Genomic DNA, 15,751 nt, shown 5'->3' on the forward strand with positions numbered 1-15,751 from the left:
TTTATCAACATGTCATCCACGTAGACCTCCATGATTTTTCCGATGTGATCTGAGAAGACCTTATTCATTAGCCTCTGATAAGTAGCTCCCGCATTCTTAAGGCCGAAAGGCATTACGATGTAACAATAGTTTGCTTTGGGTGTTAGAAATGAGGTTTTTCTTGATCCGGTGGATACAATGGGATCTGGTTGTATCCGGAGTATGCATCCATAAATGAGAGATACTTATATCCCGATGAGGCATCTACTAGAGCTTCGATGCTTGGGAGTGGATAAGGGTCTTTTGGGCAGGCTTTGTTGAGGTCGGTGTAGTCGGTGCACATTCACCACTTCCCATTTGACTTTCTTACCAAGACGACGTTTGCTAGCCATAGTGGGTACTTAACTTCTCTTATGAATCCTGCCTCTAGTAGTGCTTGCACCGGTTCTGCTACAGCCTGAGACTGTTCTGGCCCGAGTTTTCTTCGTCTTTGTTGTACCGACCGGGATCTCGGATAGACTGCCAACTTGTGGCTCATCAGTTCGGGATCTATGCCTGGCATGTCGTCAGCTTTCCATGTGAAGAGATCAACATTATCTCGTAGGAACTGTATGAGTGATTCCTTTGCATCTCCTTTCAGGATCGTGCCAATATTAGTTGTCTTATCCGAGGTGTCTCCGATCTGAACTTTCTCTACTTCACCCTCGGGCTGTGGACGGAGTTCTTCTCGCTTCTAAACTCCACCAAGTTCGATTTTGTGGAACTCTCCTCCTTCGCCTATGAGGTTTAGGCTTTCGTTATAACAGCGACGCGCCATATTTTGATCTGCTTTTATTGTAGCTATCCCTTATGCAGTTGGGAATTTCATACATAGATGTGGAGTTGAAACTATTGCGCCGAGTTGGTTTAACATTGTCTGACCTATTAAGGCGTTGTAGGCTGAGCTTACGTCGACCACGATGTAGTCTATCTTGAGTGTTCTGGATTGGTTCCCTTTTACGAAGGTTGTATGTAGCGATACGTATCTCAGTGGTTGTACTGGGGTATCCCCAAGTCCGAATAGGCTGTTCGGGTATGCTCTTAGCTCTTTTTCTTCTAAGCCGAGCTTGTCGAAGGCAGTTTTGAATAAGATATCGGCGGAGCTTCCTTGGTCAATTAATGTACGGTGGAGGTTGGCGTTTGCCAGTATGATAGTAATGACCATGGGATCGTCGTGTCCTGAGATGATTCCGGATGCGTTTTCTTTGGTAAACATAATTGCTGGGATGTCTGGCGCCTCCTTCTTTCCTTCGACATGGTATACTTCTTTGAGGTGTCGCTTGCGAGATGATTTGGAGATTCCTCCTCCCGCAAATCTGCCATGTATCACATGGACGTGTCTCTCCGGTGTGTGAGGTGATCGCTCAGACCGTCCGACATCTTTATCCCTTATTCTTTTTCTTGGCTCTTTATCCCGGTTGGCCAAAAACCGATCTAGTTTTCCTTCTCTTACTAATTTTTCTATGATATTTTTCAAGTCGAAGCATTCGTTGGTCAATGTCCTCGGACTCGATGATACTCATAGTATTCGTTCCGATTTCCTCCTCCTCTTTTGCCTTTGAGTGGCCGAGCTGGGGGTATTTTTTCCGTATGGCAGACTTCTTTGTAAAAATCTACCAAGGATACCCTAAGAGGGGTGTAGTTATGATATTTTTTTATTTTCTCCCCGGAGCGATCTTCCTTTTTCTTGGATTCTTTATCTTTATCTCGGTAGGTGGAACCAAACCTCGAGGCTTCCCCAAGTCGAGAATTCTCCTCCATGTTGATGTACTTCTGCGCCCGTTCTTGTACTTCGTCCAGGGATGCAGGGTACTTCTTTGATATAGATTGGCTAAACGATCCTTCTCGTAGGCCATTTATAAGGCCCATAATGGTAGCTTCTGTTTGTAGACTTTGTATGTCTATGCATGTTTTGTTGAATCTTTCCATGTAGTTACGAAGACTCTCCTGATCTCCTTGCTTGATTCTTAGTAGGCTGGGTGCGTGTTTAGCCTTATCATTTTGTATGGAAAATCTGGCTAGGAACTTTTGGCCAGGTCATCGAAGCTCGAGATGGATTTTGGAGGTAGGCTATCGAACCATCTAATGGCTATCTTGGTAAGAGTTGTTGGAAAGGCTTTGCAGCGAACTGCATTTGAGGCGTCAGTGAGGTACATTCTACTTTTGAAATTGCTGAGATGATGGTTAGGGTCTGAAGTGCCGTCATACAGAGTCATATCCAGAAGTTTGAAGTCCTTTGGGATTTTGGTCTTCATAATTTCCCTGGTGAATGGATCTTGATCCTTGCGAGAGCTATCCTCTGGAGTAGATCGAGTAGCTTTAGTTTTGAGATCGGCTTTGAGTTTTAGAAGTTTATCTTCTAATTCTCGGCGTCGCCTTATCTCCCGATGCAGATCCTCTTCTTTTTCGCGTTGATGTTGGGCTTCTTTCTCGAGTTGCTTTAATCGATCTTGAAGCGCCTCTATCACTCCTAGATTTGATGAATTTTTGTCCCCGTTGGGCTCCAGAGTATCTTTGAGTGTAACATCCGCGTTCTTGTGCGGCGTTCTATCTTCCAAACCTGAATCGTGGTCGTTGTCATGGTCGTCCGCCATGGTGATGGGATGACTTCCAGGTTCCCCGGCAACGGCGCCAATGTTCCGAGGGTTACCTAAAACTGTAGGTCGATCTCGGTCGAGATCTTCTGTGTTGGTCGGAGCCGACGTGTCCGGTAGGTGTACAGCGGCTGGAACTGGTGTGCCCGACTTGTGGAACTGAGAGTGCTGCTGATCTTTTTATCACCGAAGGGTGGGGGGTACCTGCAAGGGACTCCGATGCTTAAGTTAGCAAGGGTATTAAGCAAGTATTGAGTAGAATCAGAGTATGAGTTATACCTGGGTGCTCCAGTGTATTTATAATGGTGAGATGTGACCTTCTTTGGATAAGATAAGTTAGTTATCTTATCTTATCTTATCTTTTGTCGAGGTCAGCTTAACTTCCATGGAATCGCCCTTATCTCTATAGGCTTGGGCTACCTTTAGATCGGGGTCGTATTCCTTGAGTTGGGACCTTCTTTGGGCTTTCCTGTCGATTTGGCCGAGTTCTTTACGAAGAAGTCGGTCCGCTTGACCTAAAGAGGTCGGTCGCTTTGCTACTGAACATCCCGGCTCGGACAGCTCGACCCAGGGTATGAACAGAAGCCATGAAAGTGCTACTCCACAAACTCCAATGAGTCTCTTCATCCAAAACACCTTCGCTACGTTCTCATTAATTAAAACTCCTTAGTCTCAAAGTATATGGCAAAGATAAACCAAGTTGTATATTCTCTAAATGCTCATGGAATACCACTATCAAAGGAGGAATACATTAAGACATCACTGGGAGGTTTGGATGAAGAATGCAGTGCCTTCATCAGCATAACTAATGCAAGAATAGATCAAATATCGGAAAGTGAATTCGAATCATAGCTGAAAACACAAGAAGAATTAATTGAGAGGTTCAGAAAGTAGAGCTTGGATTTGTTCAAGCAAACCTCACTCAAAAGAACGATGCACCAAACAACACAAGGCAAGGAGAAAACTATGAAAATCGCAATAGTTCATAAACCTTCAGAGGAGGCTTTAGAGGTGGACGTACCAGAGGTTTTAGAGGAAGAGGTGGCAGATCTTCATGGTGGCAAGAAAACAGGCCCTAGTTCCAAAGTGGGTGGAAAGATAGGGCACATTACACTTCGGTACTACCACCGTTTTGACCGGAACTTCACTAATCTATTATCCACAACTGCAATCGCTAAATGCAGCACCTCTTCCCTCTATGGAATTTTACAACATTGGACAAGCGCCACAAAGCACACTACAATCCATCTCCCATCCATCTATTGCTCAAAGCCCTCATGCTTACGTTGCCTTGCCTTCTGCAATCCCGGAGACAGGATGGTACCCAAACTCTAGTGCATCACATCACATCACCTTCGATCAGAACAACCTTAACACATGACAAACTATAATGGATCAAAACAAGTGTATGGAGGTAATGGCCAAGGTATGAAAATTACACATATTGGAAGCTCTATAATGCATGCATCTCCATCAAATAGACCTTTTGAGCTACAAAACCTACTCCATGTTCCCAACATTTCCAAGAATCTAATAAGTGTAACTAAATTTACCCTGGACAATTGCATTTTCTTTGAATTTTGTCCTTATATATACAATGTGAAATGTTAGATAACCAGGAAGACTATTGCAAGGACTTCTTAAGGATTATCTCTACAAGTTTGCAGGAATTTCAGTAAATGCAAGATACAATACAACATACACCAACCCTCCACCTCTCTATATACCAACATGTTTGAACACCACTACTCAAGAACCTCCTTCACCTACAAAAAACAACAATACAGCCATACCTTCCCTTGTGACCTTTGAGCTCCCATAACATACTATTGTCATTTCTGAATTTGATGCTAACCACATGGTTGTGCAAAGTGTTTCCAGCACTGCAGCAATCACAAATGAGAATAAAAGTGTAAATAACAGTAGCTCTATAGAAACCTACACTGAACACAAAACACTCAAAATGTACATTCAAACATTACATGTAAAAGTAATAACCTTGCTATGTAGCTGTGGCATCAAAAGCTTGGTCACTGGTGCACGAAATTGACTCTGTAATATTCGCACAGATAGACCGACAAGTGCACCGGATCGTCCAAGTAATACCTCATGTGAGTGAGGGTCGAATCCCACGGAGATTGTCGGATTGAGCAAGTAATGGCTACCTTGTAGATCTTAGTCAGGCAATTAGAAAAGAAGGATGTTGTGAAAACGCATAAAAGCAGAATAAATAAAGTGTTACTAGATAGGTGTGAAATCAGTGATATGAGAACGGTTGAGGCTTCAGAGATGCTTCCTCCTTCTAGATCAACTTTTCTCACTGTCTACTTCAACTTCTGATGATTCATTTCATGGCAAGCTGTAGGTGATCAACGCCAGGGTCAGTGGTCATTAATCTCTTCTGCTTCAGATCAAACACCGGTGTCAATGGTCATCCAATCTGAACGAAGGTGAAGATCTAGTAGTCCAATCTCTGATGATCCTACTCAAAATGCCACAGACAAGGTTGAGTCTTCCAGATCGGAGAATGACGCTTTATGATTCTAGCCTATACCACAAAGGCCCTAATCGCCCCGTACCTCGGCTGAACTGATGTCTCTAAGTCCCTAACGAAGTCATGGATTAGTCGTCTAAGAGATGTATAATCAAGCTTGTGGTTCAGTACTATCCCGTCAAGGACTCGCAAGAACCCATGTAGAATAGGAATGACGGTCAAGTTACACTTCCATTTCATTAGGATGAAGAACGAAGATACATCTTAGAATAGAATCAAGCATAGATTGAAATAGAACAATGATATTATTAATCCATAAGAATCAGCAGAGCTCCTAACATTAACCTAGGAGGTTCAGTTGCTCATATTGTACAATAATGTTCGAAAGTAAAAGTGGTGGAAGAAACTCCTAAACAAGGGTGATCTTCTCCTTTAAATACTAATCTAATACTTAGGGATTACAGAATTAAGATAGACTGGACTCTTAGTGCTAAAATCCACTTATTGGGGCCCACTTGGTGAGTGTTTGGGCTGAGCTTGGGGTGTAATCACAAGCTGGGAATTCCCTTGGGGTGTTGAACGCGAGCCTTGGTCCTTTGTGGGCGTCCAAATGCCAAGCTACTCCCTTTTGGGCGTTGAACGCCAGAAAGGGGGTGATAGTTGGGCGTTCAACGCCCGTTTTGAGCCTTAATTTCCAAAGACAAGTATAAACTATTATATATTGCTGGAAAGCCCTAAAAGTTAGCTTTTCAATGCCATTAAGAGCATTTCATTTGGACCTTTGTAGCTCCAGAAATACTCGTTTGAATGCACAGAGGTCAGAATCTGACAGCATCTGCATTCCTTTCTCAGCCTCTGAATCAAACTTTTTCAAAAACATGCCAGAATCACCCAAAAATCACCTAAAAACATAGGAAAACCATAAAAACTCAAAGTAGTATCCAAAAAATAATTTTTACACTAAAACCTACTAAAACTTGATAAAACTTAACAAAACATAACTAAAAAATAAGAAAATAGTGCTAAAAAGTGTATAAAATATCTGCTCATCAGTCACCCAAGTGACAAAATAGTAAGCCTTGTCACGAAAGAATGTAATATTCTTCATGAATCAATAAATAAAGAAAATTATATTCCTACTCTTTGGCATGCATGTTGTATTAGTATTCTCAGACATTTAGGGACCATCCATTGTTTACAATATACTAGGCCACAATTACTATACTTGTTTCACTGATGCAAGTACCAGATATACCTGACCTATCTGTTAGAGACAAAAAGACCAAGCCTTTGATGCTTTTATGAAATTTAAAGCGCTCATTGAAAATAGGATAGGTCTGAAGATCAAATTCCTCCAAATAGACAATGCTCAGGAATATCTCTCAGCCGCATTCAAAGCCTATCTCGACTCCAATGGAATCCATCACAGACTAACCTACCCATAATTCCACCAACAAAATGGTACTGTTGAAAGAAAATACTGCCACATCACTGAAATCACCCTCATACTACTGGCCCAAGCTTCTCTGCCTCTATCTTTCTAGGGAGACGCCACTCTCTCTACGACCTATCTCGTCACGACTGCCTAGCCAAACACTCTCCTACAAATGACCTCTCGAACTTCTCATTGGCTGCAAACCTGACAATCCATTCCTTAAACCATTTGGTTATGCCTGCTACCCCCTACTCAAACACTACAACCCTCACAAATTCAACCACAAGTCTCACCAATGGATATTCATTTGGTACATAGAAGACCAGAAAGGATATAAATGTTTATCTCCATCAAGAAAGAAATTCACATCCAAAGACATCATCTTCAACAAATTCGAATTCCGATACTCCCACTTCTTCAATACCTTCTCTCACTCTCCATCATCACCATCTATAGCCCAATCCAACCAAAATCCTCTCCTACTTTCCCTTATAATACCACTCTCACTACATCCTCAGCTTCTAGCAGCCGTGCAACAAGCATAACAGTCCTCAACTCAGCCTTCTAGCCTCTCCCCTGACCATCACTGCCATCTTTCCACAACCTCAGCACCTACACAACAACCCTCGGCCCATCCTACCTGCTCCCCACCCTATAATCGAACACCTAACTCCATGCATCCATTATATAATGCTTCCAATATTGTTAATTGCATACCTGAGTCATTACTTCCTGCGTCTGTGTCTTATCCTACATTTTCTGATACTATTGTTGATGTTTTCCCTAATCATAACTCCCCTGTAAGTTTTGAATTGAGAGCTTTGTAGGAACCGTTGCCATTGCCGTTTGTGGAACTGCTGCTGTCATCGTCGTTTGTGGAAGTCCCTACATCAAATGTCCACCCAATGCAAACCAGGAGAAAATTAGGGATCTTTAAGCCAAAAACATATGTTACAGTAGTTAGAGAGGGGATTTACCTGTGCAATCATGCTTCTATGGCAGTGATTGACGCCAATTCTGGTCTGGGAACTCGGGTTCTATGCACTCCAGCTCTTGTGACAGTGGCGACTGGCGATTCTGGCCGGCGCGATCCCGCTCCTATAACGACAGCAGACGCAGACTCCTACTCATGATCTCGGGTTCGTGATCGTGCTCTTATGGCGGTGGTTGACTAGCTCCATGGCTGAGGTGTTGAGCAGTTCCCACTGGCATGAGGTGATGCAAGAGGAATATAAAGCCCTAATTCATATGAATACAAGTGGCTCACAGACAGGCCCACTCGCACAGCCCCTGTCAGTGGTTGTAAGTGGGTATTCCACATCAAGAAGTATCCTGATGGCATGGTGCAGAAGTACAAGGTAAGACTTGGTGCGAATGATTCCATCAGAAGGAAGGCATCAACTTTGATCAGGTCTTCAACCCCATGGCTAAACCAGCCACTGTCAAGGTTGTGTTAAGTGTTGCACTTGCAAAAGGATGGAAAGTTTGCCAGTATGACTTCAATAATGCGTTCCTCAACAACGACCTAGAGGAAGAGGTCTTTATATCTTAGCCTGAGGGATTCTCTTTGTCTGTTCATCCTCAACATGTTTGCCAACTCCAGAGATCTCTCTATGGCTTAAAGCAAGCCCCAAGAGCCTGTTTTACCGAATTACAATACACCCTTCACTTGTTTGGCTTTCAGAGCACTAGATTAGACATTACCGTCTTCATTATGTGCACAGCCACCTTAGCCACATTCATCCATGTGTATGTTGATGACATTCTGGTCACTGTCTCTTTTGATGCTGAAATTCAAGCAGTTACACTCCACCTTCTTTCTCAAAGACCTTGGTGAGATGAGCTACTTTCTGGGCATAGAGGTCGTGAGACACAAGAAGCAGAAATTCACATTTCACAAAACAAATATATCAAAGATCTTCTCCATAAAGTTGAGATGTCCAATGCAAAACCTATGCCTACCCCCATGACCTCTGACGAAGGAGAACCCTTCCCCAAACCAGCCTTGTATCGATCAATTGTAGGTGGACTCCAGTAAGCTACAATCACCCACCCTGAGATCTCCAATGTTGTCAACAAAGCCTCCCAGTTCATGCAGTAAAGCGAATATTGCAATATCTTTCCAGGACTATTCATCATGATCTCCGATTCCAGAACTCAACAAATTATAGACTCTATGGGTTTTGTGACTCCTACTGGAGAAGTGATGTGGATGATAGGAAATCAACAAGTTGATTTTGTGTGTACCTAGGAGCAAACTTTGTCTATTGGTCTAGCCGAAAGCAAACAATAGTCTCAAAGAGTTTAACATAAGTAGAGTACATAGGTCTTGCAGCAGGGCTCACGGAAATTATTTAGATTCAGAACCTCCTGATTGAAATGCATGTTGTATAGCTAAACTGAGTCTCTACTACGACAACTAAAGTGTTGTACTACTAGTTGCCAATCCTGTGCTGCAGAACAAAAGCAAGCATTTTGAACTAAATCTTCATTTTATCAGAGACTATGTTACGTAAAAGAAAATCATCATCCAGCATATTCCATCCCAAGATAAGATTGCTGACATGCTAACAAAGCCACTCTCAGCATCAAATTTTCTAAGGCTTAGAGCCAAACTCAGAGTAGCTGAAAGAGACCACATTAGCAGGGTTAATGTAAGTACACCTCCAAAACAAAATGAAAATCATGAAGCAACAGGGTTGATATAAGTGTAGTTAGAGAAAAATGTAAAAATACATCAAAAACTGACTCAGCAAAGCAGTTAGAAACAAGGAGTAGTTAGAGACTAAAAGAGTGTAAAAACTTTTTGTAACTACCTCTCCAGCTCAGCAAAATTAAAAACTGAAACTGAATATAAATATCTTATACAAATAGATCTCAATGTGTGTGAATGAAAAACTGAAATCTCTGTCTCTCTCTCCATCGGTTTCTAATACCTTACAACTTCCAAATTGCAAACAATGATCACTACTGCGATTAAAAAAAATCAATATGATTTGTGTATGACAAATTGATTAGTTTTTAATACAACTATATAAAATACACATTGAAGTTTAAAATGTACCTCAGAAACAAATTAAACTATAAATATATTCATACATAAACATTTGATGTGTAAATAATATTTTTTTATTTTAATATGTGTCAGTTTGTGTTAAATTATATAGTTGAAAAGAAGTGTTAAGTATAAATGAAGTCGGAACAAGTTTATATATAAAGTGAAAAGCTTAAAAAGAAAAGGACAACACATTAACATAAGATGAATTGGCAGGTGATGTTCAGCAACAGAAAAGAAAGATGTGAGCTCTTGGAGGCCTTACTCATTAGCTACAAACACATCAACATCCCAATTTTTTCTCAGGTAATCTTCTTTATTCGTTTCTCATTCTCCTAACCCCTCCATAAATTCCATGTTCTCTTTCCTTTGCATGCAGCGAATTCATCTTCTGTGGGGTGAGAATGATAAGATCTTCAAAAAGGAGCTTGCACACAACATGAAAGAGTAAGAATCATATATGCGTAGAGCCTGCGTATACTTTTACTGTTTTACCCTCTTTCATTTAGCTAGTGATTGGAAAGACATGGTAACATGTATGTACATCACGTGACATATACAGGCTGCTGGGAAATAAGACAACATTTGAAGGCATAAAGAATGCGGGTCACCTGGTTCACATGGAGAGACCCTGTGCATTTAATACTTCTCTCAACCATTTTCTTTCTTCCCTCTTATTCCCAACTCCCAATTAATCTTTCATTTCACAACCATCTTCGGCTCTATCTATGTTTAGAAATCAAAGTGGCTCGTGAACAAGCTAAACAGTTAAATAAATCCCATTGAGATTCTCTAAACTTGTTCAAATAAATGGGATTGAGATCCTTTAAACTTGTCCAAAGTGATCATATTTCATGCATCTAGCTACCACTTTAAACATTGTTTTGGAGGATTCCAATCTAGCTAAATGCATTTCCTTTGTACTTTTAATGTTTAGTAAATTCTCTTTTCAAACAATGTCTGTGTATGGTCTTCTCGTTTCATGATCCATATAATTATGTTGAAAATTACAAATATCACGTATAATTTTGTAGAAAATATAAAAACGGTTAAGCAGCAAGTGTGAAGATTATAATAAATTAATTCTAAATTAAAGAAAACAAAAAGAAACGAGAAATTTATAAGATAAAAAATCTATTAAATTGATCTTTTAAGATTTTGAGTTGAATATTATGTAAAGAGTTCATTTGAATGGCCCAACAAATAGTATAACAAGAAGTTAGGCACGTTATTCCAACTATCTAAAAGAAAACTGAATCTCTTCCAAAGTTCTTCCCTTGGTCTCAGGAACCCATATTGCCGAAAAAGCAACAGTAAAAGCAGCTACCACGGTGTAGATTGCGAATGTTCCTGTTTGTTAATACATACAAAATTAGCAATTTAATTAATAAAATACATACTCTATGTTGTTTTACAATGATAGATTTATTTATTTTTTTGAGTATATCTTTTTTTAATTATTTTGTGATGATAAATTAGCATGAAGAAAATTACTATGCTTCGGTATACATACGAGAATTACACCTTAAAACATGCATAAATCACAAACCTGCACTGTTCCATGTCAAAAGCAAGTTTGCGGTCATTGTGATCATCCAGGAAGTCAACCAATTTGTCAAAGTGGCTATACTCCCTGCAAGGCCCTTTATATTCACCGGAAGTATCTAAGTGAATCATAATTAAACATATTAATGTGACATTTTTTGTCTCAATTTTTTTAAAAGAGAATCATTTATATTAGAAAAAATACTCAGTTTGGTCCTTGAAGTTACATTCGAGTCTTAATTTAGTCTTTGAAGTTTCAATTGTTTTAATTTAGTCCCTAAACTTTTCAAATTTTAATCACATTAGTCCCTGCGCTGGTTTCCTTCACATAGTCAATTGAAAAGTTTAGAGACTAAATTGAAGAAATTGAAACTTTAAGGACTAAATTAAAACTCGAGTGTAACTTTAGGGACTTAATTGAGTATTTTTTCTTTACATTATTACTAAGCTACCGCTACTATGTACCTCAGACATTATAAGCCAAGGAATAGGTCCAACACCTAGAGAGTAACCAATCACCATAGTCTACAAAGAAATTTGATCAAGGCGGTAAAAAATGAAACACATTATATCAAATTCGGTTCTGCTACGTTACCAACAGCATATCTGCCAACTTCTGCCAACTCTTATTTATAATTGTGTTTTATGGAAGTGTGTTCGTGGATGTGTCTAATAAAAATGTTTTTTTATAACTGTGTTTAATAAAAATGTCTTTATAGATATATTTTCTGGATGTGTCTCTATATATGTGTTTAAAATATATTAATTATTAGACACATCTACGAACACACTCCTATGAAACATAAATATAAATAAGAGTTGGCAGATAATATGTTGGTACCCTATACTTTTCCTATCAAATTATATCAAATGAAAATAAATTTAAATGTTCATTGTAGCCAACAAAACATGCTTACCACCAACCCAACAACAGAAACTATTCCCGAAATGCTGTATAGATGAGAATCCACAGATGTGAACCCCTGACAATCTCAATAAAATGAACTAGTTAGTTAAAAACAATCCCAATAAACTGATGAAAATCGAATCACAATCTTATATAGTTACTAGTACCAACCTCCAGATAGAATGCTACAGAAACAATAAGAAGGCTAATTGTCATTACAGATGAAGATATCTGCATATCAGAGCATAACAGATGTGAGATATATCCTTGAAGAAAAGAAAAGAAAAGAAAGGAAATTGAATCACATATCATGCATATCATAATACAATAAAGAGTATGAAAATATTGAAGGATCAATTAATTACTCACTATTAAAAGCAGCCTCCGGCCACTTTTGTCGACTAACCAAGTAGTCAGTCCAGTAGCTATGACCTGATGAACATGAGAACTGAAAGCTGGTAATGATTTATGATAATTGTATCTCTTATTTGATATTTACATGAATAATTAGTATCTAACCTGAATAGCTCCAAGTCCAACTGTAGCAGCATTGCTAGATGAAATTCCTGTTACAAAATAATACTTTATAATGAAGGAAACAGGCCTACAATTATTAAGAGATGATGAGTACATAGAGAAGATACATAACCTGCGTTTGCAAAGATGGTACTTGAATAGAACAACACCCCATTGGTACCACTCAATTGTTGGAGTACAAGTAATCCAATCCCTACCTGCAAGTATATATAAGATTTTGAATATTCAGGGAAGGGACAAACACAGAACAAGGGAACAAACACAGCATACCATTAAAGGATACCAATATCTTTTCATCTTGAGATCTGCAAACCGGATTGTAAATGTCTTTCCGGTCGACGCCACCGATCTCTACACAAATATAACTGTGTTTAGCAGTTATTCTTGTTCTTCAAGTATACCGAGTCTAAAAGACTAAAGCCATATTTTGAATATGTTCTTATTACTGTGACGCATGCACATGAATCTTAATCTTATGATGTAAGAAAATACCTTAATTTCGTGTACTTCAACAGATATATCTGTGTCAAATCCTCGTAACACTTGCAAAGAAGTCTCAAACTCTTCTGTCATCCCCATCTTGGCCTAAATTTCCACAACAATCCAGAAGAAAATAAATAAATAAATTCATCTAGAGCATAACACTGTCTTCTTCTTTCCTTTTTCAGGATTGCGAAAATTCAATTAGTATAACAGACAACATGTGATCCATACCAACCATCGGGGAGATTCCGGTATAAAAAATAATCCGGGTATTAAAACTATACAAGGCAAACTTCCTGCAATTGAAAATGGAACAAAAAATGCTATTTGTTACAAGGCATAGTTTTTGGCATGATTGGAATTATGACAAATAATTAGAAATTAGTCAATTCTACTTAAAACTCTCCAAAATAAAAGATAAATTACCCTTATGATATATCTAATTATTGTTGTATGAAATGAGTTGGCTTGTCCTAATTAACATTAACTCTTAATTTAACCTAAGTTATGATAAGTTGATAACTGAATTTTTTTTTTAAATATAGCTATAGTATTAAACATAAATCATAAGCTCCCTATGATTTTATTTGGCAATATCATGCACATTTAGTAAAAAAAATAGTGATAATGACCAAAGATCAAATTAAAGAACTTATAAAGTAATTATAACTAATGTTAGTTAAATGCATTTCTCACTCTAGGAATCTCATCACTATTTTCTTGCCGTTGAAATTAAACTTTAAACGACTTTACATTTAAAAATTTACTGGATAAATACATTTATTAAGGGGAACAAGAGGAAGAATAAAAAATGTAAAATACTAGAACAGATTTTGCTTTGGTTGCAAAATAACCAAACTCAGCTTTTAACTGACTATTGTATTATTATCTTCAATTCATAGTTACAAAGAATAACAAATTTGACCTTTTTTTTGTGACTAAATTTGACCTTATTTAATCGCTCTTCATAATTACAAAATGGAACTTCTCTAATAATTTTTATAAATTGTTTAAAAAAGGTTATACTTTGGTTAATTGGTTAAGTTATTATAATTTAGGTTAAATTAAGAATTAAATATTATGATAAACCAACCCATTTTATCTAATAATAACTAAATATGTTACAAGTAATAAATTATTCTTTATTTTAGAGAAGATCGGAAAAAATACATTTTAGAAATTTACCTAGAACTGCAAGTGCTCTCCAGTTAACAAAAAGGCCTAGGAGGTATGCCAACATTATTCCAATTGTGATAGAGAGCTGATCAACAAATATATTACAACTTTTATTTCAAATAATAATATATAATAAATATAAGAGGTGAGAAAAAAAGAGATGAAGCTTTGACTTTTGAGAAGCAAAAGTAAGTGGTACCTGATTGACCGATCCAAGATGAAAGGGACATCAAGATTACCACGTAAGAGATTATACCAACGCCGAAACCTTCCAATAATCTCCCCATAAACAGAAAAGACGAGTCCTATATCAGTAAAAACAAATTAATACATCCATTAAAGTATTAAACCCCAATCTGTTAGTTGCTTATTAACAGTTACCTTGGCAAAAGAGATTGCGAGCCATCCTATTATATTTGGGATTGCAGCAATCATCAATGACTGCATTCAACATACCAAAAGCATCACAATTCATTCCTGTATAAAGTCAACCTGGAAGAATGATTTAGTCTTACCCCTTTGCGTCCAATGTATTCAGACATTTGACCACTGACTATAGCTCCCACCATCGCCCCCACATTGGATAATGATCCGAATAAAGAGAACTGCCCCCATCACAGCAAAAGTAAGCAAAACGGTTTATGATCCGAATAAAATCTAAGAAGGAAACAGAACCAACCAAACCTCTGAAAGTGAGAGCTTGAGATCACTAATTATACTTTCCTGAGTGGGAGAAGAATATCCACACTGTACAATGCGAAAAGGAGAACATTACGGAGTGTATATATACCAAAGAGTGAGCAGAATTTGATGGTGATTGTTTATGTACCGTGAAACCAAACTGAATCGGACCCAGAGCAACGATGAGGACGCAGAAGAGAATGGAGACAGAGGAATCTCGCACCACCTGAATTGAAGATCCTACGATGCTGGACTGTCTAGAACCCAACATCTTGTACCAACTCCCATTGTGGAGGAATGGCTTCCTAAGCTCCTTGTTTCCATCCTCACCGCTACTGCTATCTTCTTTCGCCTCTCTCATACTAAGAATCTGGAAACTGGATCTATCAACAATCTATAACTTCTGTGTGTGATGTTTGTAACAATCAAGGTATTTGACAAGTGACAGTCATACAACAAAACATTGACACACATCTACCATGTTTTGTTTTTATATTAAAAATAACCACAAACTACAAAAAGCTTAACACGGTTGTTGCCTTTGTCATTTTCATTTCACCATCATCAAATCATGTATGATGTATGCAAGATGAATACAAGAGACAAACCATCTTTCTGGTGATATGTCACGAGGAGTTGCTGGCTTTGTGAAGATTAGATCCATCCAATTAATTATGGACCCACTAATAATTAAGTATCCTAATTAAACACATGCGATAACATTATTTAAAAGCTACTTCATTTTTATATTCAGTGTCCTTAATTTGACTTGGACCTAGAACAATCTGCTACCATACTACCATTCCATCCAATTTTACCACTTATT

The 15,751-nt window shown here is 38.3% G+C and overlaps 1 protein-coding gene across 2 annotated transcripts; it reads right to left on the reverse strand.

Annotated features, from left to right (window-relative positions):
• Nucleotides 1–10,713: 10,713 nt before the first annotated feature.
• Nucleotides 10,714–15,532, reverse strand: LOC107487986 (sugar transporter ERD6-like 6). 2 transcript variants are annotated; one of them, XM_016108683.3, is made up of 17 exons: nucleotides 15,074–15,532; nucleotides 14,929–14,991; nucleotides 14,760–14,849; nucleotides 14,626–14,685; nucleotides 14,440–14,549; nucleotides 14,254–14,339; nucleotides 13,300–13,364; nucleotides 13,078–13,170; nucleotides 12,856–12,936; nucleotides 12,698–12,782; nucleotides 12,568–12,614; nucleotides 12,418–12,480; nucleotides 12,220–12,279; nucleotides 12,059–12,124; nucleotides 11,607–11,666; nucleotides 11,146–11,260; nucleotides 10,714–10,946 (listed from the first exon to the last, which is right to left on the reverse strand). In XM_016108683.3, the coding sequence occupies exons 1-17, from the start codon at nucleotides 15,284–15,286 to the stop codon at nucleotides 10,834–10,836; spliced, it is 1,470 nt and encodes a 489-aa protein (XP_015964169.1). In that variant the 5' UTR covers nucleotides 15,287–15,532; the 3' UTR covers nucleotides 10,714–10,833. The 2 variants fall into 2 exon arrangements, with proteins under 2 accessions (XP_015964169.1, XP_020997816.1); XM_021142157.2 differs by having other exon boundaries at nucleotides 14,254–14,351; nucleotides 14,473–14,549; nucleotides 15,074–15,531.
• Between the last annotated feature and the right edge of the window lie 219 nt (nucleotides 15,533–15,751).

Source organism: Arachis duranensis, chromosome 5 (assembly GCF_000817695.3).
Source record: "Arachis duranensis cultivar V14167 chromosome 5, aradu.V14167.gnm2.J7QH, whole genome shotgun sequence".
In the NCBI taxonomy this organism is placed as follows: domain Eukaryota; kingdom Viridiplantae; phylum Streptophyta; class Magnoliopsida; order Fabales; family Fabaceae; genus Arachis; species Arachis duranensis.